The sequence below is a fragment of the Aethalodelphis obliquidens genome, unplaced genomic scaffold (genome assembly GCF_003676395.1).
Source record: "Aethalodelphis obliquidens isolate GAN/ISIS:26980383/991018 unplaced genomic scaffold, ASM367639v1 scaffold107, whole genome shotgun sequence".
Taxonomy (NCBI): domain Eukaryota; kingdom Metazoa; phylum Chordata; class Mammalia; order Artiodactyla; family Delphinidae; genus Aethalodelphis; species Aethalodelphis obliquidens.
This window is the reverse complement of record NW_020838051.1, coordinates 1348372-1372799: the sequence shown is the minus strand read 5'-3', so window position 1 is coordinate 1372799 and position 24428 is coordinate 1348372. Positions and strand designations below refer to the sequence as shown.

The 24428-nt window shown below is 38.9% G+C and overlaps 1 protein-coding gene and 1 non-coding gene across 7 annotated transcripts in view; one reads left to right on the top strand and one right to left on the bottom strand.

The window, feature by feature from the left end:
• Positions 1-24428, top strand: part of POLA1 (DNA polymerase alpha 1, catalytic subunit) — a 304165-nt gene that overhangs the window by 142945 nt on the left and 136792 nt on the right. For 5 of the 6 annotated variants that reach the window (XM_027096726.1, XM_027096723.1, XM_027096725.1 and 2 more), the window contains 3 exons: positions 526-700; positions 15263-15441; positions 17269-17400. In XM_027096726.1, coding sequence (XP_026952527.1) covers positions 526-700; positions 15263-15441; positions 17269-17400 — 486 coding nt within the window. Of the gene's footprint in view, positions 1-525; positions 701-15262; positions 15442-17268; positions 17401-19377; positions 20154-24428 lie in introns of those variants that run through there. The other variant, XM_027096728.1, reaches the window with a different exon arrangement.
• Positions 6778-6850, bottom strand: TRNAG-UCC (transfer RNA glycine (anticodon UCC)). Its single transcript has one exon. It is a non-coding gene; the product is annotated as a tRNA-Gly (tRNA).

Here is a 24428-nt window from a genome sequence, read left to right as displayed (position 1 = left end):
CACACACACACACACACACACACACACACACACACACACACACACACCCTGTCTTTAAGATGATAATAGGACTAGAATTCTTGCAAGGAGGGATTGAGTTAACATAATAAAAGGGTCACACATTTTTTTGTCATGACTCCTAAAAGGCCTTTGTTAGCAAGTCTTCCCGGTGTGTTTCTGTGATATGGCAGGTGGAATTGTTTAATCTAGTCATGCCATCTTGTTAGTTTCGAGTTTCAACAAAAAATATAACACAACACATGCTGGATTTACATTCCTGGACAGTGGGTGAGTTGTTCTCCTTGATCTTCCTCCTGTTAGTTGCATATGAAATGTTCACCAATAGGTCAGAAGGGCTTCTTGGTGTTTGGAATTGAATACATAAAATTTGAACTGTTATCCAAAAGGATTTCGTGGTGTTTGGAATTGAATATATAAAATTTGAATTGTTGTCCCTCTCTTTGTCCAAGCAAGTACTTGTGATTGAATTTCTCACAACTTTACCTGTACCATGTCCTCTTGTAGGATGGGTCAAACCTCACTGGGAGTCAGAGGGCCTATGCACCCGAGCAGCTGCAGAAGCAGGACAATTTAAGCATTGACACCCAGTACTACCTGGCCCAGCAGATCCACCCAGTTGTGGCTCGAATCTGTGAGCCAATAGATGGAATTGATGCTGTCCTCATTGCAACGTGGTTAGGTAAGTGTCCCGAACTCACGTAGCCCCTTGCCTGGCAACAGCAGCCCGTGCGGTCATCCCTTACCATCAGGAGCCCTGTTTAGAGGCACGGTACTATGTCAAGCACTTCTTTGTCTGTAGTTGAGCATTTATTTTTGTGGTTGTTTGGTTAATGTCTATCTCCCCTCCTATATGAACGCCACAGGCTTGCTACCTCTGTAAGCACATGCCTGCTCCAGGGTAGGCACTCCGTCAACAGATGATGAGTGGGGAGAGAGAGAGGCGGCAAAAGAAAGGATAAGAGAAGATTTTCGGCGCCCTCCTAGTCTCTGAGCATACATTGTTGTTGCTTTTTTTTTTTAATTTATTTTTTTTTGGTTGCGGTGGGTCTTCATTTCTGTGCGCGAAGTTGCGGCGAGTAGGGGCTACTCTTCATTGCGGTGGCGTCTCTTGTGGAGCACGGGCTCTAGGTGCATGGGCTTTAGTAGTTGCAGCACGTGGGCTCAGTAGTTGTGGCTTGCGGGCTGTAGAGGGCAGGCTCAGTAGTTGTGGCACACAGGCTTAGTTGCTCTGTGGCATGTGGGATCTTCCTGGAGCAGGTCTCGAACCCGTTTCCCCTGCATTGGCAGGTAGATTTTTAACCACTGCGCTACCAGGGAAGTCCCTACATCGTTGTCACTTTAATCAGTGAACTTCACTTAATAAGAAGATTCATTGTATCTTGAATATTGTTTCCTCTTGTCGCAGTCTCTAAATGTGTTTTTGTATGGAGTGAGAATACACAGCTTTTTTAACATTAAAACGTTTAACTTGTTGTATTCGATTCCTTTTGAGTATCCTGCTCTTGCTTTTAAACATTCTTCTAAAACTGGACTCATTATCTTCTAGGAATTAGTTGATTGCTAATTTCTCATCATCTGGAGGTGCCAGCCAACCCTGAAGCCTCGTTGTTTCTCAGACTTTTTGCCAGGTCACCAGGTTGTCATCTCTTGCTTAGAAATGTATTTCGTAACCAGCCCTGATTTCCTTTCTAGATGACAAGCATGTTGAGAGTTACATTGCTTTAAGTTCTCTGCTCTCTATCCCATTGTACACAAAGATGAATATTCTTAGAATAAGTGCCTAATAAAGTCCTTGGCTGGCTCCTCACTATAAGTCCTGTTGCCACTGACATCTTACAGTCTCTGACTTCAGCAGTTATAGACTAACTTTTTAGCTCCAACCTGTATTTCTAGCCTGACTTCTTACTTAGTGTACTCAGGGTCCCCTAAATATGGCATTGTTTAATCTGTCCATGCTTCATGGAAAATCCTCCTCCTCTTCTCATTGAATAAGTCTGGCTTAAGACACGGGCTTTGGCATCATAGGGATCTGGGTTCAAACACTGGTTCTGTCGCTCATGTGCTCTGTGGCTTTGGGAAGCCTCTGAAGCTTGGTCTCAGCCTTGGTTTCTAGAGTTGCTCTGAGGGAGCGATTAGTGATACGTGTGAGATGCTCTGCACAGGCCTGGGTGGGGGAGTGTGCAGTGAATGCCTGTTATGGCCACGCCCCAGCCCCCTGCCAGGCCTCTGCAGAAATATGTTCAAACTCCTCTAGTCCCTGGGATTTGCACGCATTAGCTCTCTGTGCGTTTGTGCACTGAGACTGGACAGATGAATCATCAAGTCACATACTTTCCACACTGCCCCTGTTGAATATGTTTCTGAGCTCCTTCCCACCAGCGGGTCCCGCCACCCCCCCACCCCCACCCCCACCCCCGCACCATCAGTGTCTGCTCTGGAAGTGGAAACTCATTTTTGACATTTGCCTAAGCAAAACATAATTAGGAAGATAAAATTCTGCTACCCAGATCATCATATAATGTATTCTCAAAGTTGAGTTGTATTTGATGATGTTTATAAATCCTCAGCTGGGAGGAGGGAGTGTAAGTGCACAATATTTTTTAGCTTCCTTCTTTTTTCTCTCCTCTGCCTCGAGTGCTTACTCTATTGGAAACTGTAATAAGTACTTTGCATATGTTATCTCATTTAATCCTTTCAGTAACCCCATGAGGCTATGTTGTTTCCTTCATTTTACAGAGAAGAAAGCTGAGGCTTAGAGAGGTAACTAACTTGGTCTTGTCACATAGCTAGTGAGTGGCCGACCGTGGTTGGTCTGGGATCCAGCTCTGCATGGCTGCAAAGCTTGTGCTTGTAGCCACCACCTCTTCTTAGCTCTGGGAGGCTGTGACACATGCCCTCAGTCAGGAGCGTGGTGGCGTGGGTGTGAAGGCCCGGGAACTTCATCTTTGTGCTTCCTCCTCACCCCACTGCAAACCCCCAGTGCCGCTGACAGCCCCTCAGCAGAAGCATTTGTTTTTCAGAGTAGATCTTCCAGGTTTTCCATTTGGATCATCAAGAGCCTGCTTCATAGGCTCACCGTTGCCCTTTCCTTCTTTGGTTCTGAAGTTTCCAGTGGCCCAGAGCCGAGGAGAGGTAGCTGGAACAAGCTTCATCTTGTGAGTGACGTTTAACAGATAAGGGTGGAGCCTTGTATTTTCGGCAGAAGAGCTGTAGAGTAGAAAGCGGTGGAGCCTGGCTGGTAAACAGCCTGATGCCTGCTCAGATGTCTCAAGACTGGCCATACCTGGAGGAGACCAGACTGATTTCGTTGGTTGCAGGGTCACATTTAAGATCATTTTCATATCAGTTAAACTGCAGGCAGATTGTGGCTGCTTAAAGATGAAACTTTCTCATCATTGTGACTGTCTTATGAATCCAGTTTTCACAAATCATTTTCCAAGCCAGTAGCCTAGTGGGCCCCATCTTCAGAGTGTTCTTGCTATTACTGACCAGGCTCGGCCTACAGAGGGGACCCGTCATGCTTGTGCGTGGTCTCAACACATCCCCATCTCTCCTACCCCATCACCTGAAAGCTCTGGGTGCCAGGTAGCCGCTTGGAGCTGCTGAGGGGCCTGTGTTTGTAGCTCTGAAGGAGCTGCTGCCACTCCCCTTTGTACCTTCTTTTTCTCGTTTTTGTCTTCTGCTGTTTGGCAGCAGTTTTTATGCTGAAGACATGTGAAGTTGTCATCATGGCGCGGTGCGCCTCCTCCCACCGCAGCCCCGCCGTCACCAACGGTATCCACATACCTATCTACATTCGTAGTAAATCTCCTAGTCCTTTATCTCTCCCTCTTTCCTCGTAGGAGCGTCCACAGTAATGAAGGGCAGAACAGCAAGTGCCAGTCACCGTGAAGATCTGTAGAAAACATTGAAGCTTGCTGGGCAGGTCTTTGCAGGCATTTGCCCCCTGCCGTATTTGGGAGCTGCATTTTGATCTGTGTCCTTTATTCCTCTACCCCAAGTGGAAATTAGGGTGGCTGTTCTTCACTAGGGGATTTGAGGCCCCTGTTATCAGTTCTCACTTAGCCTGTGGTTTTAGAGGAGAAGGGAGGAGATAGGGAAGTGGTGGGGAAGTAAGGGGAGGAGTGTTAGGGGTGCATGGTTTCTAAGAGGTGCAAGCTATAGGCATACAATTACTATAATTTGTTTTTAAAGTTCTAAATCTGTTTTTCTTTATATTAAAAAAAACTGCCGTTAGTGAACTGACACCGTTAAATAAGTTGAAGTCTGCAGATATATACATAAAATACAAGCCCTGCAACTGCCTAATCACAGACATAAAATAATTCTCTTGCCTTTAATGTAGTTTTTATCTTTGGTTAATCAAATGTATGACAGTGTAGAAACTTCAGTGAAGTTCGCTACTTTGTCCTTTTAGCTAGTATAAAGAAATCAGGAATAATGGCATAATTTCATTTAGAAAAATTATTAAGTTCATGATTTTTTATTTTTCAGACTCTTTTGTGGAGAGCAACTATATTTTTCAACTACTTCTTTTTCTATTGCTTTTATACTGCTTTCCTTGAAATGAAAGGCAAGCATCAAGTGTTGGTTTTATCCTGTGGCTTCGCTTTGGAAATTCTCTATTTCTCCCCATCAGGATACCTCCTGAAGTCCGTCTGGTGGCATGTTGCATGGCCAGGTGTTCTGTATGGGAAGGTCGTTTCAGTGAAAAGGAGAGAGGACAGTCTGTTAAATGAGTGAATGAATAAGTCTGTTGTATTGAAAGAGAATAATTTGTTCTCCCTAATAACTAATGGTCCTCATTATCCCACAGTAAAATGTGTATCATTTTTCTGAAACCCATGCAAGATTATTGCTGTTGGGCTTAAATAAAGCTAAATTTTACTCTTTTCCATCTGTGAATAGAAAAAAATGTAGTATTACTCTTCTTATACAATAGCCCTATGGGAAACATGGCCACTAAAACTTGGAACTCTCAGCTTTTGTTCTCCAGACTATAGGGTTCTTTTTTCTCTCTTGTTCTAATGAAAGCTCTCTATATTCTGTGGGTGAAATATTCACAGTATGCTCCAACATCCAAATAGTCTTCTGTACCTAGCAAAACAGGCTGGGGATTAGAATATTCTAAAGTTCATTCCTGAATTTCATCTTTTAATAAATTTATATTTTATGCATAACAGTACTTAAAATTATATAATATCTTTCCTCCGATGAGGAATGATTTGTACAATAACTGTCAAATACCTTTCTTCATGGTCAGTGATAAAATTTCAGTCATTTGCCTATCAGGGCAGTTTTTTCATTGGTCCTGAGAAATTATTGATGTTTGAAGAACATGAGAATTTAACATTTAATCTGTGAAAGTAGTGCTTAGAACAAGACAGCACACTTAACCCGGTGTGTTCCTGAGTTAGATTGGGGAGTAATAATCCCCCCTTTTAAAAAATGGCCCATACCACCCACCTTACAGAAGGTGCTTTTTGTCAGTAAACAGGGTACCGTGATATCTTCTAAGAAAATAAGTGCAGCAGCGGACCATGCCATGTTTGGGGGTGCCTTTGGTAGACCCGGGGAGATATACCTACAAAAGGTGGTGGGGTGGCGGTGGGGGAAAAGCACAGGTGGTTGGGAGTGGAACGATGCCACCAGCAAGTGCCTCAGGCATTACTTTGTTGATCGAGACTTTGCTCTTTTCATGATGAAGCTCTCAGAAGAATGTACTTACATGACCAGCATTTCCAAACCTTAAATATTTTCTGTGACATAATTCATAGTAAAATTTCAGAAGTAAGATCACACCAAATGCAGTGTAGGATAGTAAGTCTTCTCAGTGGGTAAGAACCGCCCCTTCCAGGCTGGAGCGCCATTCCAAGCACGTTATCAGATGGCTCATGGTCCCAGCCTACTTAGTCCCAACCTACTTATGCATCCATGGAACAGATGAATGTTGATGACCTGCCGTGCTCAGCAGTGTAATGGGTGCTGTGAGGGATACGAAGTTGAGTCAGCCGTGGCTCCCTTACTCACATCACAGCCCAGCCTGTTGAGTCAATTTCCCTGTTGTGGGGAAGTCTAGTGGACAGCACAAGTACATGTCCCCAAAGAGGTAGAATAAAGGAGTTTCAGTGTTTGGGGGAAGCAGAGACCACTTCTAGCTGGGGCCACCTGGGAAGAGTTTATAAAAATGGAGGCGTTTGAGGCATTGTGGGCATGTGCCTTGCAGAGGCCAATGTGGAGTCGGGAGTGGCTGCCTGTCCCCACCTCCCACTTGTCCTTCCAGCCCAGTGATAAGCAGCAGGGCTTCGACTTCCAGGGGTAGCCCAGGCCATCCCAGCTGCTCTTCAGGACACGCAAGGGAATTCACAGAGAGCCTCATGAAGGGTATCCATTACACTGCCTTGCACCGCAGTCCCTATAAGGCGAGCACACGGTGCTTGTTTCTGTGTCACTGGCTCCCTGTGCTGAGGGCCCGAGGTAGTGCTGCTCATTTGACTCAGGCACACCTCTAAGAACCTGGAGCCACACCAGAGCATGTTTAGAATAATTGCTTTGTGTAGTGGTTTTGAACTCTGACTTTGTAAAGCTTGGAGTTTCCAAAGGAAAATGGGGATTTCTCAAATCATTTAAGTTAGATCAATTTTTTTTTAATTTAACTTTATTGAGGAATAATTAGCAAATATAATTCTATGTACGTATGTATGTATGTATGTACGCACGCATGCATGCCACGCTGTGCGGCTTTTGGGATCTTAGTTCCCCGACCAGGGATGGAACCCGGGGCCCCAGCAGTGGAAGTGCTGAGTCCTAACCACTGGACCACCAGGGAATTCCCTAATTGTATGCTTTTAAAGTGTACAGCATGGTGATTTGATGCACGTTTATATTGTAGAATGATTACCAAGATCGAGATAATTAACACATCCATCACCTCTCGTAGTTAACTCTTTTGGGGCAGGGGAAGCGTGGTAAGAATGTTTAAGATCTACTCGCAGGAACTTTCAGGTATACAATATTGTATTATGAAGTATAGATCAAAATTTTTAAGATCATCATATTAAGCATACTAAAATGACGTCAAGATTGTGTAGCCTATAGAAGAATGGATAAGACGTAACAAATGAAAAGCTGAATACAGCATTGTGCACAAATACTTAAACTATGTTAAATGTATACATATGAATAAGACAGAAACGAGTAAAGGTGGTGAATATTAGGTTCCTCCTCGGTGAAAAAATATAAATACTCTTAATCCTAAAAATAAGACAGTTTTTACAAAATCAGAAGGGAAAAAAATGGTTTTGTTTTGTTTTTTTTAATCTACCAACATAGCTGGAGAGGAGAGGCCTTTGTGTAAGAGAAGCAGTCTTGGTCTGTTTTATTTGTGTTATTTTATTTTCCAAGTATTTTTTCAGCATAAAGTTACCGTGTTTTCTCAGGTCTAAAAATAAGGGTTTTTTCCTGTTCAGAGGTACAGGTTTCATTAAGTTAAAATTCACGTTCAGGGCTGTCATCAAGGGCATTACAAGTAATCACATGCGGTTATGAGAGTGCTGTCCAAAAAAAAAAAGCAGAAAAGAATTTTTTCTTTTCATCAAGATTTTGGGAGTTATCTTTTGCAGGACAATAAGACTCCTGAGAGTTTATTTAACCCAAAGGTTTGGATATTATTTCTTTTAAAATCCTCAGAAAATTTCCATTTATCTTATGGAGAGGTTTGTCGGTGGTGGAAGGCAGCTTCAGTTGTTTGCCACTTGTATAGTCAGTTGTTTATCATTAAATTAGATCCTACAGTATTTTAAACTTTTTTGTTATGGAAAATTCCAAACATGTACAGTAGTAGAGAAAACTGTGTAAGAAACCCCTAGATGCTCATCACCCAGCTTCAGCCATCTGCAACTGTGGCCAATGTTACTCCTCTTCTTCTCCTCCGATGATTTTGAAGTGAATTCGAGACAACATATCATTTTATCTTTAAATATTTCATTTTGCATTTCTAAAAGACAAGGTTTCCCCCTTTTCAGCATAACTACGATATTATCACTAGGAAAAAAACTCCACAATTCCTTCATTTCATCACATAACCAACAAATGTATTTCCCCAATCGTACTGTGAATGCATTTTTCTTTTAAAAAGAAGCTCCTCCTTTGAATTGGAATCCAGTCAGAGTCCATAGGATAGTTAATCTTCTCTATTTTTTCTTGTTTTTTTTTTTGATCCTTCCAATTTATTTAAGGAAACTGGTGATTTTTGTCATGTGGAATGTCCCTTATTCTGGAGTTTGCCAATTGCATCCTAGTGGTATCCTTTAACACATCCCTCTGTCCCATCTATTTCCTGTAAAATGGTAGTTAGATCTAAAGAGCTGCCCATATTTCAGTCCAGTTTATTTTAGTTTTTGCTAATCCGACTTCCTAGGTAATGGTGTGTACATCTGTGAGGAGGTACATAATGTCTGGTTGCAATCTAACACATTTTGAAACAAACTCAGAGATATATCATGAGAGATACTTACTACTTACTTTTCCTACCTTCTTCAGTGTGAATTTTCTTTCTCTTTAATTGAAATATAGTTGATGTACAATATTATGTTAGTTCTAGGTGTACCGTGTAGTGATTTGACATTTGCAAACATTATGAGATGATCACCACAGTAAGTGTAATAACCCTCTGTCCCCATACAAAGTTATTACAGTATTATTGACCATATTCGTTCTGCTGTATATTACATCCCCATGATTTATTTATTATATAACTGGAGCTCTCTACCTCTTAATCCCCTTTGCCTATCCCCTCCCACCTGACTCCCTCTCCCTTTTGGCAGTTGCCCATTTGCTCTCTGTATCTGTGACTCTGTTTTCCTTTTGTTTTGGCTTTTAGATTCCACATATAGTGAGATCATGTGGTATTCTTCTTTCTCTGACTTATTTCACCTGGCATAATACACTCTAGATCCATCCATGTCAAAAATGGCAAGCTTTCGATTTTTTATGGCTAAGTAATATTCGTGTGTGTGTGTGTGTACACCACATCATCTTTATCCATTCATCTATTGATGGGCCCTTAGGTCGCTTCTATATCTTGGCTGTTGGAAATAATGCTGCAGTGAACATTGCAGTACATGAATCTTTTTGAGTTAGTGTTTTGGTTTTTTCCTGGTAAACACCCAGAAGCGAAACTGTATGGATTGTATGGCAGTTCTATTTTTAATTTTTTGAGGAACCTCAATACTGTTTTCTATAGTGGTTGTAAAAACGTAGAATCCCACCAACAGTGCACAGGGGTTCCCTTTACTCTACATCCTTGATAACACTTGTTACTTGTTGTCTTCTTGATGATAGCCATTCTGACAGGTGTGAGGCAATATCTCACTGTGGTTTTGATTTGCATTTCCCTGATGATTAGTGAAGTTGAGCATCTTTTCATGTGCCTGTTGGCCATCTGTTGGTCTTCTTTGGAGAAATGTCTATTCACGTTCTCTGCCCATTTTTCTAATCAGGTTGTTTGTTTTTTTGGTATTGAGTTGTATGAGTTCTTTGTATATTTTGGATATTAACTCCTTATTGGATACGTTATTTGCAGATATCTTCTCCCATTTAAGTGGGCTGCCTTTTCATTTTGTTGCTAGTTTCTTTCCCTGTGCAAATGCTTTTTAGTTTGATGTGGTCCTGTTTGTTTATTTTTGCTTTTGTTTCCCTTGCCTGAGAAGACATATCCAGAAAAATATTGCTAAGACCAATGTCAAAGAATGTACTTATGTTTTTTCCGGGAGTTCTATGGTTTCAGGTCTTATTACATTTAAGTCTTTCATCCATTTTGAATTTATTTTTGTATGTGGTATGAGAAATCAGTGTGAATTTCTTGTATAACATACATAGAGAAAAGTATGCAAAAGCCTAACTGAACAGCTTGAGGAATTTTGCTAAAGTAAACACATACCAGTGTAGTCAGTCCTGAGCTCAAGAAACAATATATTACTACATTCTCAGAAGCTCCCTCGTATTTCCTTCTAGAAATTATCCTCCATGCCCCACCAGAAAATTACTATCATGACTTCTAACATCATAGATGAAGTGTTCTTATATTTCGATGCTGTATAAATTATGTCTTTACTCTTTATGTCTGGCTACTTTCGTTCAATATGTTTGTGAGATGGGTCCATGTGGTCGTACTTCATTTCTGTCTAGTATGAATATACTACACTGTGTGACTTACCTACTTATGGGTTCTTTCCACTCCGGGTGGTTATGAATAGTGCTGCTTTGGGCATTCTTGCACATGTCTTTTGTTGAACAATTGTATATATTTCTGTTGGGTATATACTTAGATGGAGAACTGCTAGGTCATAGGGAACATGTATGTTCAGCTTTAGTAGATATTACCAATTTTCCAAAGTGGTCCTACTAATTTAGACCCGCTACTAGCAGTGTTTGAGTGCTCGACATTCTTACCAATACTTGGTGTTTCCTCTCTCCTCCATTTTATGTGATGGCATAATGTTGTGGTTTTAATTTGTGTTTCTTTGATGACTAATAAAGTTGAGCACCTGTTCTTATGCTTATTGGCCATTTGAATATCTTCTTTTGTGAGCTGTCCAAGTCTTTTTCTGCTTTCCTGTTGAGTTGTCTTTTTCTTATTGATTTGCAGGCATTCCTTTTATATTCTGAATGAGTTCTTTGGAAATATATATCACAAACATCTTCTATTTGGAATGTTTTTAGTATATATCACAAACATCTTCTATTTGGAATGTTTTTGTTTTCAAGTATAATTTATGTACCATGAAACGTACAGCGTTAAGAGTATTATGCAAACAGTTTATCAAAACAATATTTCCATTGCCTAGAGAGTTCCATTGCACTCTCCCCAGTCCATACCCTCCCCCTCACAAAAGCAGCCACTCATCTGATTTCTAGGACCATAGTTTAGTTTTGCCTATGCTAGAATTTTATATAAATAATCTCCTCTGTTATATACTTTTTGTGTTCAGCTTCTTTCACTTAGCGTATTTTTGAGATTCATCCATCTTGTTGCGTGTCAATATTCTGTCTTTTTCATTGCAGAGTAGTATTCCATGGTAGATTATACCAGTTTGTTTATTCATCCTCCTGTTGATGGACATCAGATTGTCTCCAATTTATGGTTATTATGAATAAAGCTGCTATGCACTTTCTTATACGAGGCTTTTATGGATATAGCAGTCACCTTTTAAAAATTCATTAAATATCTTTTCTTTAATCCTACTAAGTTTTCAGTTTGTATATTGTTCTCTAAGAAGTCCAGCTATATGAAAGCTTGGATTCGTGGAAAGGATTCATTTGCTAGAAGAAATTTTTAGAAAAAAATATTCACAGTAAGACTTCATTAATTAGCTTCCCTAGTAGTTTGAGTGATTCATATTACAGACAACTGCTTGGGAATACCAGTTACTCTACTCATCTGGAGTTTCATTCATATGGATTTTTCCCTCTTCCCCAGTTGTATGAACACATGTAATTGACTTTACTGTAGTTATTTGCAGTTGCACTAATAGAGACCTTGTCTTTTGGAGGAAGAAGATCATTTAGTCAGGCGCATCAGCCTTAGTCTAAACCTAATGCTTTGAGTTTGGAGTATTTTAAATACTCCTTGGAAACGGAGGCAAGTGAACATTCTAAAAACAGATAGTTTACAATTGTTAGAAAATTGTGGTAAAAAAAATAATTCTGTGCTAAATGTGTGGTAAGAATGTGGCGATCTTAAGTATAACACGGCACTGCTGAACTCATCCCCTCCAGTGCCTGTGATGTTACTTTCTATAAATACTTCTTGAAACATGAGAGCTTTGATCCTGTTGCCAAAGTAATGTGAGATCCTATAAGTTTTCTAATTATAAATGACAGTATTTTAATTTCGTTCCGCTGCCCCTCTGTCCCGTCTCGTCGTTGTTGCCCTCCCCCACTCCCCCACTGCAGCCCAAGCAAAACGGTGCGGCTGGGTCACGACAAGCCACGGGGTTGAATTAAAGCACACATCATTTCCACTCCTGCTCTTCCCCCACGTAACTGGTGCCAAGCCCAAGGAGGTTGCTCCTCCTTTTACTCTGTGCTGGACCAAATGATTGAAGTCATCTGTCAAAAGCTAGTCTAGTAGAAGTGGAAGATCTCTTTTCAGCTGGGGCATAAAGTTTGTTTCTTTAAGCCAGTTGTTCAGAGAAAGCTCTCATTAGAAGAGATAAGGAACTTGGAATTCAGTTTTGTTATCTCTTGCTCGCTCAAAGACTACTGTGATTACTTACTGTATGGTGTGCAGTTTAATATTGATTATGCCCTGTATATGCATGTATGGAAACTGTGATTATAAAGATTTTGCTTTAATGTCATTTCTGACAATAGTGCTTCATTTTGGAGGGACAGTAACTACGAATGGAGTTCTATGTAGCAGCTCTTTTGTACATTTTAAAATTCAGAATCTACCTCTAGGTGGCAGCACCAGATACTTTTTCCCTGTTGTTTCGCTCCAGCCTTAACGAGTTATGGTTTAAGCAGTAAAACTTTTTTAAGTTTCCTGAAACTTCTAAATAAGCTGCTTATCGCCAATTTTGTGCGGATTTGGAAAAATTAATTTATATGTTGAATAAGTTTGCGGTTTAAGCATGGATTTTGACCTTAAAAAAGGACTCCAGCAGCAATGATCCATACTTTTTAACATGACTAATTATATGTTTTCTTAAAAAGATTTAACTTAGCCCTCCGTGATTTTTCTGTTGAACTTATAATTGTCCTTCCAAGGAAATCACTTTTTTGTGATATTTTTGTATCCAAGTAACTTCTTGTACAAGGATCGTTATATACCTAATATTTTAAGGTAATTACACCGTCTTCTCCCTTTATATTTAAAAAATTTACCACTGACTTATGGCCAAGAGTGCTGAGGTGAAGTCCCTTCTCTTGAAAAAAAAATCAGCTTGTGAATAAATCTGAAGTAATTAGGTAGGCCATTTGTTTTTGTTGCTGCCATGGGCAGATAAGGATTGTGGAAATGGACATTTAAAGTAGGCATTTCATAAGGCCTGATAATTTTTCATAACTCTTGGTCACTTGCTGGGCTTTTCTCCGTAAGTAGCAAGGCAGCCCATGTCCAGTTGTGGTGTGCTCAGCAGGCAGGCCTCCCCAAGCCTCAGGTGCACTCAGTGGGCATGGCTGGTGGGGAGGCCTAGAAAGAGATTTCACTGCTTCCTTGTTAGAGCCCAGCCAGTTTTGTCTATGTGCAAAGCCAGCTTTGTTTTGTTCCTTGATATTTAGGTTGTGAAAGAAGCTTGTCTTTCAGAAAACACTTATTATTTTTCTGTTTCCTTACTTTTTGAATAGTATTGGCCTGGGAAATTGATGAATAATTATACCATCAGAGAAAAGGTGGAGCTGCTTTCTCATAATCGGGAATAAAGCAAGACATTATGTGAATACAGTTGGATTCACAGCTAGCGGTTCAGGAATTTGCAGCAGTTGCCCTTCACTACAGAGAAGAAATGGCACCATTCACAGGCGTGGGCATGGTCTCTCTTACTCCCCTGCCCCTCCTTGTCTTTAAATGAGAGGGTGTATGTTCCCCCACACTTCACGAACTTGCTGTTGCTCTTAAGCTATAGGTAACTTGTAAAATAAAAATGTATAGTGAGTCTTGGGGCCAAGTGACCTATGTTACAGTAACCAAGAACAGTTTTTCAATTTGCTTTGAATGTGTAGTCTTTGTTTTTATTATACACTATCATGTTGGGAAATACTCACTTTGATTAATTACTACAAAGAGCAGCTATTAACTTGCTGTGCAACACGAACGTGCGTTTCATATATTTTTCCAAATTTGTAATTTTGAATGAATATTAAATGGTGGATTAAATGATGTTCATCCAGTATTTTATTTTTTCATTCACGTGGCATTTATTGGGTGCTTAGCAGTGATAGGCACCACTGAAAATGATTTGTCCCTAACATCCGATTTAAACTCCAGAAGTGCATGGTGGTGGTAGTAGCTCCATCTTGCAGGTGAAAAAACCAAGACTCAAAGTCTCAGTCTTTTCATTCTTTGTTCAGCACCTTTCCACTGTGTCAGTCAGCCCTAAGTCTTTTATAATTAAAGAGATGTCACTTGACAATTGACCAGATGGGATTTAGGATCTTGTCACTGAGTTCTGAATACATCTGTTAGATTATCTAACTATGCAAGCTGTTGATAGAGTTACAATAATTTTTAGATGTTTTTGGTATTTGAACTTTTTTGCTCAGTGACTGTTTTTATTACTTATTTACCTTTATACTAAAACAAATGATAGCTTTCTTTAGATTACTCAGAAGCCTAGAATTCTTTGGGATTGCTAAGGAATGCTTTCAAGAAAATGTTATAAGATACAGTGTGGAATATCTTTAAGTGTAAATCCAAATAGTACATTTTGACATATGTGCTTTGGTCAAAGGCAAGTTAAATTGGTTGGCCTTACAATCGTTTCTTTTCTCAAATAGTTTGGGGAAACAAGATAGTGTAAACTATGCATCGATTGATTTCTTGTGTTGTTTTGATTGAAATATAGAAGGTATATTTGGCTTCAGTATTGTCGGGGACATTTTGGCCTATAGAGTTTGTAGATTCATTGTTTTTGCACATATTTTAAATTTCTGAATCCAGAACACCAAAAAAAAAACATGTTGAGTTTTGACTCAGATGCTGCTACTGAATTTTAACCACTGAATTAGATTGCAACCTACATGCTGTTAACTACTGAGCCAAGATGGAATCGACCACTGCATTGAAATCAGGGTTAGCAGTGGTGTCTGCGCTTGAAGGAGTTGTAATAGCAGTGAACTTGTTTTCCATAATGGGATTTTTATTCTCTATTTTCAGTTTTAATGGTGATACTTTGATTTTAGGAGATTTTAACAGTGCACATTTTTTTGAGATTTTCATCGTAACTTTAAGAAAATAGTAAAACCATCCTATAGAAGTAGTTGCTTCCAAACGCAAATGTCCAGTGGAATGTCTCTGCATTGTTTTGGTGCAGTTTACTTGTTTTGTTTATAATCTCCTTAAAAAAGGAAGTCATTTGTCTTGGTGATACGAGCCTCTATCTTGAGTTCAAATAGTTGTGTAGTATGTGCATGAATTTGAAATAATTCTTTTCTGATTTCTCTTCTTTGGAGTATTTTTGGAGAAGGGAATTTAAATAATTGTACCTTTCTGAATTTATTTTTTCTTTAACATTAATAGGACTTGATGCCACCCAATTTAGAGTTCATCATTATCACAGAGATGAAGAGAATGATGCTCTCCTTGGTGGCCCAGCACAGCTCACGGATGAAGAGAAATACAGGGACTGTGAAAGGTTCAAATGTCCATGCCCTATATGTGGAACTGAGAATATTTATGATAGCGTCTTCGATGGTTCGGTTAGTTGCTTTTGTTTCTTTTGTTTGTTTGTTTTGTGAGTGAACTAGTATAAAGTCCATTTTCTCTCTACTATGTGTATAAAAAGGAAAAAGAAAACACAGGTTTTTATGTGTTTAAAGAATTTTAGCATCATATGAATTCTGCCTTCACAGCTTACTTATTTCTGCTTGAAACCTCTTAATAGAGTATGCTTGAGTATTGTTTTTGGCTTCCTAGAATGCTTGGCCTTGGTTTTTTAAATGGACTCTCTTAAAAACTCTGAATTATCTTAAAGTATTTTTATTGTAATTCCTTAATTAGCAACCTGTATTTCTCCACTCCCGGCCCAATTTATTAAGGCTTAGAGCAATATTTTCCTTTATCTTAAATCAAGTTAATGGGGAACTAAGTGTTTTTGGAAAGTTTTTGTTTATCTTTACACATCCCACTTGCCTCCTTTTTGACAAAGGTACTGTGATTATCTTTGCTGTCTTTGCATATCAGGCATTAAAAAAGTCACAGGGAGACATTTCTCTAAAGAAGTACTGCCAAAAAATGTATCACTGACCTTGGATCAGAACTTGAAACTTAGCCAATCTACTTGATTCCACTGCAGTGTTATACATGTACTAGCCATTGGCAAATGAGTAGGCAGCAGAACCACGTAAAACCTTGAAACTGAAAGAAAATACGTCCTTTATCTAAATTAAAAGTAATTATTTTAAGTTAATTTGGACAAACAGCAGATGTTTTGCATTTTTTTGAATCAAAACAAAGCAGTCTTTGGAAGCAAGTGCAAGGAAGAGGCAGACACAGATCAGCAATACTTGCTAAATCCTTGAGTTTTGCTTCATTACAGCTGTAAATAAGATAGTTAATTGCATGGAGGCTTGACGACTTGCAGATGGGCTAACTGTGGAAGAGCCCGATGTCAAGCTCTAAAATCTCTTCCACCTGGAATTGCTTCGTGTGGTGGGGTAGGGTTATGTACCAGATTGGAGCAGGAAACCAAGATGTTTAAGTATCAAGAAGGAAAACAAATGCTCCAGAAACCCCAACAGTTTCCCTGAATATTACATTTGCTTTGTCTTTGTTTAAAACAAAACAAAACGTTTTCTCCAACTACTAATAGTTCATTTTTTCAAATTTTTACTCCTCCTCTCTCCCCTCCCCCAAATACATTTCATTTGTTGGGGGGCAGTGGTTACAGAAATTTTAGATTTGCTAAGCTAACAATAAGTGATCACTCTGTGGTGTAACGCTTAAGTTTTAGGCTTTATTCTTAAAATTAAGTTGGCAGTATGGAGCAAACTGTTGTCATTAACGCTCTTGCTTTGCCTTGGAATGAATTAAGTGCAAATTTAAATTCTTGATCAGTATCTCTAGGAAGGATGTTTATTTCCAATAATGCGACTTCACTGGTATTTTCAGAGGGGAAACTATTTTATCCATAGTCTGTCGTGTATTGAATGTAAAAAAAAGTAATTTCAAGATTTTCCCTTGGGCTTTGTACTCCATTATGATGGTGGCAAGAGTAGAAGGTATGTGGTGACTGAGGGGATCTTTGGGAGGAAAGTGGTTGAGAAAATAAGGTTAAAAACTTACCAATAAGACGCAAGAGGGAGGAGATATGGGGATATATGTATATGTACAGCTGATTCACTTTGTTATACAGCAGAAACTAACACACCATTGTAAAGCAATTATACTCCAATAAAGATGTTAAAAAAAAAAAGCTTCCCAATAAAATGAATTTAAAATACTGTACACCAGGACAGCATGTAAGTTTTTAAGCACAAGAAACCTTTTATAACCTTTTGTGTACTTGTCTGTCTTGACTTCTGTAGGGAACCGATATGGAGCCCAGCTTGTATCGTTGCAGTAACATCGATTGTAAGGCTTCACCTCTGACCTTTATGGTACAGCTGAGCAACAAATTGATCATGGACATTAGACGATGCATTAAAAAATACTACGAAGTAAGTATCCATAATGAGTGTCTTACATATGCAACTTACTGAGGTTTGGTACTTGTTTTAAAATAAAATGATACGGTTTTTGTATGAAACTGTAAAATTTTGAAAAGAGAGGAAAATGATTTGATTTTTCTGTTGGGCATTTCATCTCATTAATGAGCAGTATTTTTAGTAATGAAGTTTTTGCTTTTAAGGAAAAATGAGAATATAATCAGGAAGTATTGTAGTTTATTGCTGCCTAAATAAAATGAAGTTAAATGGTCACTCAGATTTTCGATCAGAGGAGGAAAAATCAATATTACCTATCTTTGGCAACTAGAGCTGTAAACTCATGTGTGGTGATTTTATTTCTGTTTTACTTTATTTTATTTTATATTGGAGTATAGTTGATTAACAATGTTGTGATAGTTTCAGGTGTACAGCAAAGTGATTCAGTTATACATATATCTATTCTTTTTCATTTTTTTTTCCCATTTAGGTTGTTACATAATTGAGCAGGGTACCCTGTGCTATACAGTAGGTCCTTATTGTTTATCCATTTTAAATACAGCAGTGCGTACATGTCAATCCCAAACTCCCTATCTATCCCTTCCCGTGTGGTGATTTTAAAAAACTGCCAACTAGCTAACACTTTGTGTTTATGTGGTCATCTAAACCATTTCATAGCTTAGTTTTCCAAAGAAATCAGAATAAACATCTTTTACATTTCAGTGCTTTTGTGTGGCATTTTAAAGAAGAACGTCTAATTTTTATAAATATATAGGAAAAGTTCCAGAACAGTGAGCGAGCTGTCTGCATTAGAAAGAAGGCTCCTTTCAAAGTTTTTGTTTTGGTTTTTAACACATTACATATGAATTAGTTTTTTTCTCTTCAAAAGTTAAAATTAAAAGAAAAAAACACCACATTTCCCACTTGATTTTTCTTAGTGTTTCATTATGTCATTTGTCATCTAAACAAAATTTCTGTTACTTGAAAGTTCACTGTAACTTAGGTGGAGGTTACGCTGGCAAGGCATTTCCCAAAAAATGCTCTGGTTCTATTAGGTAAGACTCTTGACTTTGATCAATATCATCCTATAATTTCTACTTATATGTTAGTTAACATATAATGTAGCATTATCTTCTTTAAAATCGAACTCATTAAATGAAAATCAAGTATTAGATCATTAGGATGAAGAGTAAAAGCATAGAGTTCTGGTCTTGTGATTTTGGAGTAGAATAATTTGTATTCGTCAAGAAAAAAGAACCAAGTAGGTTTGTCTGAAGATATTTTTAAAATAATAATTATGGCTACATTTTGGGAAATCTGAAACATTTTAGTGAATAATCTGGTGCTGTACTTAATGAACAGTTGGATGGGAATAAAGGTTATCTGTGGGTTCACATTCCGCAGTAGATGAAATGTTCAGCACGTGAAATGTTAGGCCTTTATTTAGCATGAAGAGTCCAAATCAAAACTATTCAGCTCGTTTACAGACCTCATTGAGCAGAGCATGATTCTTGACTCTTGGGAAGAATTCTGAGTTTTCTCTCTGTGTTTAGTCTATCAAAATCTTCACCATGGAAATGTTAATACTATAAGAAGCTCATCTATTTCCTTCTCTAAGAGCGGGCAATCTGTTTTGACTAAGTTGAGAATAGGCAGAAAAATGATCTTCTGAATAGTTAGAAATATGCCCTAACTGAAAGATTGATTTCTAACTGTGTGTGTGTGGTGTGGTGGTCGTGGTTGTATAAGTATTTTTCAAGCTAAATAACCTAGTTTTAGGCATCCAGACGTTTAACCCGGGGTTTCTATAGCATTTAATTGTCTACCAACCATCTCACTAGCAGCAAGTTAGTTTTCCTGTCGTTAACTGCCCACTTGATTGACTTTCCTAAGGAATTTCTAATTAAAATACCCAAATGTCATTCCTACACTTGAAGAAAGATATGATTGTCCTCAAAATTAAGAACTTGTTTCTCTACTTTCTGTCCTTAGGCATATGTGATTGTCTAGAAGAGAAAGAAATCCATTATTCGTTCTTTTCATGGCCCCATGACGAACAAATGTTTCAAATATTCTCAAGATCAGAAAGCTCATGCACCTCCAAGTTACAGTTTATTGGTAGAGTGTTCTCTTTCTTCCTGACCCCAGACTTAAGTGAACTTTGCCAGTAGAGGGATATGGTGTGGAGTTTCTTTTGTTATCGTGCCTCAAGTGATCCTGATTACAGTTAGTTCAGTGTGATATACCATAGCAGTGGTGATCCAGCTGGAGATTAATACACCAAGTGTACTGGAGATAAGGATGTTGGTACTGAGTACTGAGATCAAAGTGACTGTTCTTTGAAGCTAATGACCAAAAGAGTTCCCTCCTATTCTGCAAGTTAAAAACTGCTCCCCACTAGACATAAAGTTGTTAGTGGACTGAGAACAAGAGTCTCCATATTTTTTTCATTTTAGTTTTAGAATCACTGCAGGCAAGAACAACCTACATTGAGAAAGGAGGCATCTCCATAAGGAAGGAGCTTTTGTAAGACAGTGGAGGAGTGTAAGGTACTTGACCAAACACTGTAACCTGCCAGGGAACACAGTTCTAGATCACCAAGCAATCTGGCTGTCAAGAACAAAAGGGCCAAAGTTTAGGGTAGCAAAGTATACTTCTTAATCACTCTTAAAAAAATACACCACATCTTCTGTTATATTCTGTGGTGAATAAATAGTGCTGACTGAATAAATGTGATACAGCAAACATTAAAATTTTTATATATCTGAGAATCAGTCTGTATCGTAGTGTTTTAATATTGGCTCCTTTAATAGCAGGGGAAATGCTTTTTTCTCTCACCGTACAGCAATGATTGTATCCTTCGGATTCTTGTTTCATAGAACATTTAAATTTCTGTATACATAGAAATACAAGAAGCACCAAGCAAGGATATTTCAAGTAATATATTAATTTCCTTAGGAGGAAAACAACTCTAATGCTTTATCTCGAGATTTGACGAAGCATTGGAAGACTTTGAGGCAGCACAGAAAGCTCTAATTCAAAGTTGATTTCGTGCCCCGGTCCTAATTGGTTCCTCTATACAAAGTTAAAATCGAACTGGTATTTCTTTGAAAATCATAAAAAGGCAGTTTAAAGACTATATCTCTCAGCTTTTAAGGATGTTTTTAAAAGACTCAATTTTACAGTGAAAAATTGATATGTGTTTCCCCTCCCCCTTAAATTCTGCTTCAGAAGAGCAAATAGACACACACACACACACACACACACACACACGCACGCACGCACGCACGCACGCACGCACAAAAGGGGAGAGAAACACTAGCTAATCTAAATTGGGAAATGAAGAGGGCTTTTTTTAAGCATGAAAATTTCATCATCTTGTCAGCTGGCAGAATGCCTGCTGTGTGGATTCACAAAGGCTAAGAATTACACTTTCATGAAATTTTCCTCACTAACTGCCCTGGTTAATTTGAAAGATAACCCACTGTTCTAATTCATTCCTCAATTGGGCGGTGCAGGTTTTATCTTTGATCTGACAAAGCATTTGTGTTAATCGTTTTGGCCCTCCAGTAGACACTCTTGGGATTGTGCTTTTACAATAAATGTGTCTGTGATAGCTCTTTAGTCTATTATACTTACAATAGATCCATAGAACTGGTAATTAATTCTCCACTGCTTTGGAAATGGGAAGAATAGGTGTAGCTCTGTCAAGTGCTGCTGGGAAGTTTGTTTAGCTGGTTCATTTTTGAAGTGTTCCCCTCAGCCATCCATGAAGCAGCCGCAAAAGAGAATGTGAGATTGAGATGCTGCCTACCCTGAAGACTTGCTGATAAATGGGAAATCTGACCCCTCTTGGTACCTGGGAGGGGGGTAGTGGCTCATTTACTTTCATCTCAAGTACTATTAGTTATAATGTACATTAAACCCTCATTTTAATACTTAAAGAGCCATTCGTTTCTAAAGGTGGATAGTCAACTGAAATATCCTCCTCAATTCCCATTGATGGCTTATGCAGGTTTTAGAGTGTTCCAGTGGGGCGAAATGTTTTTCTCACCAGCCTTGTAGTGTTTCCAGCAACTTGTAAAGGAGCATTACTTGGGGCACCTCACTATGCTGTTTAAACAGAGGTATTGCTGGCCCTGCATCTAGAAAAATTAACAGTTAACAGCTAGTCAGTGCTATGCATATGATAACATTGATTAGTTGCTAGGACCAGAAATAGGTGATTGAATTCCTTAGAAATTTGCTGTTGGTTTTACAGTCTCAGAATTTTCCTGACATAAGCTTTCTGCGGACAGGACCTGTGCTTTCTTCGGTGTCTCATCTGTGATCTCTGCTCCAGCCGTTTGCTCTCAATAGTGTATGCATTTTAATGTTTAGTAATATACTTTCTTGTTTTTTCTTTAAATTCTTTTTTGCACTGCTGTCATATTGGCAGAAGGTTTATTAGTGGTTCACAAGATTCTCAGGCTAACACAAGACTCCACATTAATTTAAGGTCATGAAAGCATTAATATAGCCCTTTGTTACCCTGTCTTTATTTTATGTCACTGATTACTATTGGTTTCAATATATGCCCATCTCCAAGTTCATAGCCTTAATTTGTTTTCTCCCCAAACCAAGTGTCAGGCAAAGAGGCATTGACCAGAAATATTTTTATTAAGATGCAAAATCACATCGTGCAGAAACGTATTCTCATTGTCCTGACACAAGAGTCTCACTCTTACTACACAGGGTGGCAGAGAGTGGATGCCTAGCTGTTCTTCCTCTCATACTCCTGCTCTCTCCCTGTATTTTTCCCATTTCTTTCTCAGTATATTAATTGTGGTATAAGTCACATTTTAAAAATCTCTTTTGGACCCACTTTTATGAGGAATTCCAAAAATAATGTCCAGCGTTACTTGCCTCATGATGCAGACTTTCTTATGCTCACGTGTGTGAGCACCTAGTAAAGAAGGGAGCATTTGACCAACGATACTGTGAGTCCCTCTAGAAGACAGCACACATCCAGGAAGTGGAGTGGGATGTTTTGTGGTATATGAAAAATCCACGTTCATTTTGGTTTTGCACCTTTGCTAAAAAAAAAACAGAAAATGATGCTTGTTAAGTTTGGAATGGATATGCATTCCTTGAAAACAAAATTAATAACAACCACCAAACATAATGTTGTTAAGCCAGAAGTTGAATCTGAGGACAGGACCTTAAAAGTGCAGGGAGGGCAGGGTGAAGTATTGGTTAATATATTTGCTCCACCAAAATACACACCCACTCAGCATCACAGGCAACAGAATCCATGGTGTCCAACAATGCTTGAAGGAGGACCATTTCTTTAGGAATACACAGAGCTCAATTAGTAAATAAATCTAATAATTAAAGATGAAGCAGCCTCTCACTAGATCGCCACCCCCATCCCCACCCCTACCCGTGTAATTTACTTATAGACCCACTCTTACTTCCATTGCCTTTTGCTTTTCAAATGTAGCAGTACTTCATGACAGCTATCGTGTGCTGGCGGATCTGAGGGTTTTAGAGCCATGCAATGATGTTCAGTAACTCTGTCTTGTTCAGCTGCAAATATTCAGTGTTCAATAACCCTCAAAATTTCTCATTTCTTACCTGTGGTGATATGGGCTGATAGTTTTTAGGTTGTAGGTTGCAATATGCAGTAGTCTCACAGGTACATTAGTTCAAATAGTTTAAACTCTAAGCACCAGTGGAATTATTGTTTATCTCCTTGCCTCTGCATTTATATTTAGAACATTTAAAAAGAATAAACTGGGTTTCTTTTTTGTAAAGACTCTTAACAGCATAATTATAAGTGGTACAAAAGGCATGCAAAGAAGCAGTAGATATCCATCCCACCCATTCAGCATCCCAGGCAGTGCAATCCATGCTGCCCAGCGGTGCCTGAAGAAGGATCATTTCTTTAGGAATCCATAGAACTCATCTTAAATCTTGTTAAGACAAAACAAAAGAATTAGTATTTCTTTTTGCTCCACACCATTTGATAGGGAAGTTTAACATAAATGAACACCACGGACACCAGTTGCTTTTTTTAAATGCGGTATTCTAATACCAGGGCCCATTGATGGAGGATTGGTGTGTTTTTATTAGCGAATGGCTGTTTTTTCTTAAGTATGAATATCCACCAAGCTGATTTTCAGTCAGGTATAACATTTTACTGCAACACCATGGTGTGTTCTACAGAAAAACTAAGAAGTAGAATCTTACTGTAAGTAAATGTATTATTGTACAAATCTAAGGGAATAACAGGTCAAATCTAGTCCCCTAAAACGTGCCAGCTACGTGTTCTACACAAACAGCGTTAACATGGTATGAATATTAGTTGTTATAAAGGAGTTCCAGTATGTTGTAGAACTTAGTGTTTGTCTAAGTATAGACCACAAGCCATATATCAACAAATTAAACTTGAACTGTTTCAAAAAAAAGGAGTTCCAATAAGCAAATTGGATCAGGTACACCCTTATATGCCACCTGACTTTTAACCTTCATAGAATAACCAACGTTCCTTGTACTCTCTATATTTATCACAACACCTCTTTATCTTTTATTTTGTTTAATCTTAACCTTATGGCATGGACCCTATTTGGGGAGTCGCAGAACTAGAGCGTGATCTTGAGGAACTAGGAGGGAACCCACACCAAATTCTCAGGTGCCCTGACCACAGGGAACACTGACCTCAGATCTTTCTGCAGGGTCTGAGCTCGGGCCATAGCCTGTCTCTTGCCCATGTCATTCCCTGCATGTGCATATTTTCCTCCTCCGAGAGCTTTTTGTCAGAGGTGGAGGCTGTCGTAGCCACTGCCCTTGCCTGTTCTTTCCTCCTGTTTGGAAAGCTTAGCACTTGCTTTTATCAGTTTTCAGAGCAGCCCCTGCTAGCCTCGCGATGGACTGTGAGGTTTTGTACTCGAACACCCGGTCAGAGTTCTTTTTGGTCATCTAGCGGTTTAGTAACTTCTCGAGGCCAACGTTTCGTAGCTTATAAGACAACGACAGTGGTAGTACCTGGCACATCAGGTCAT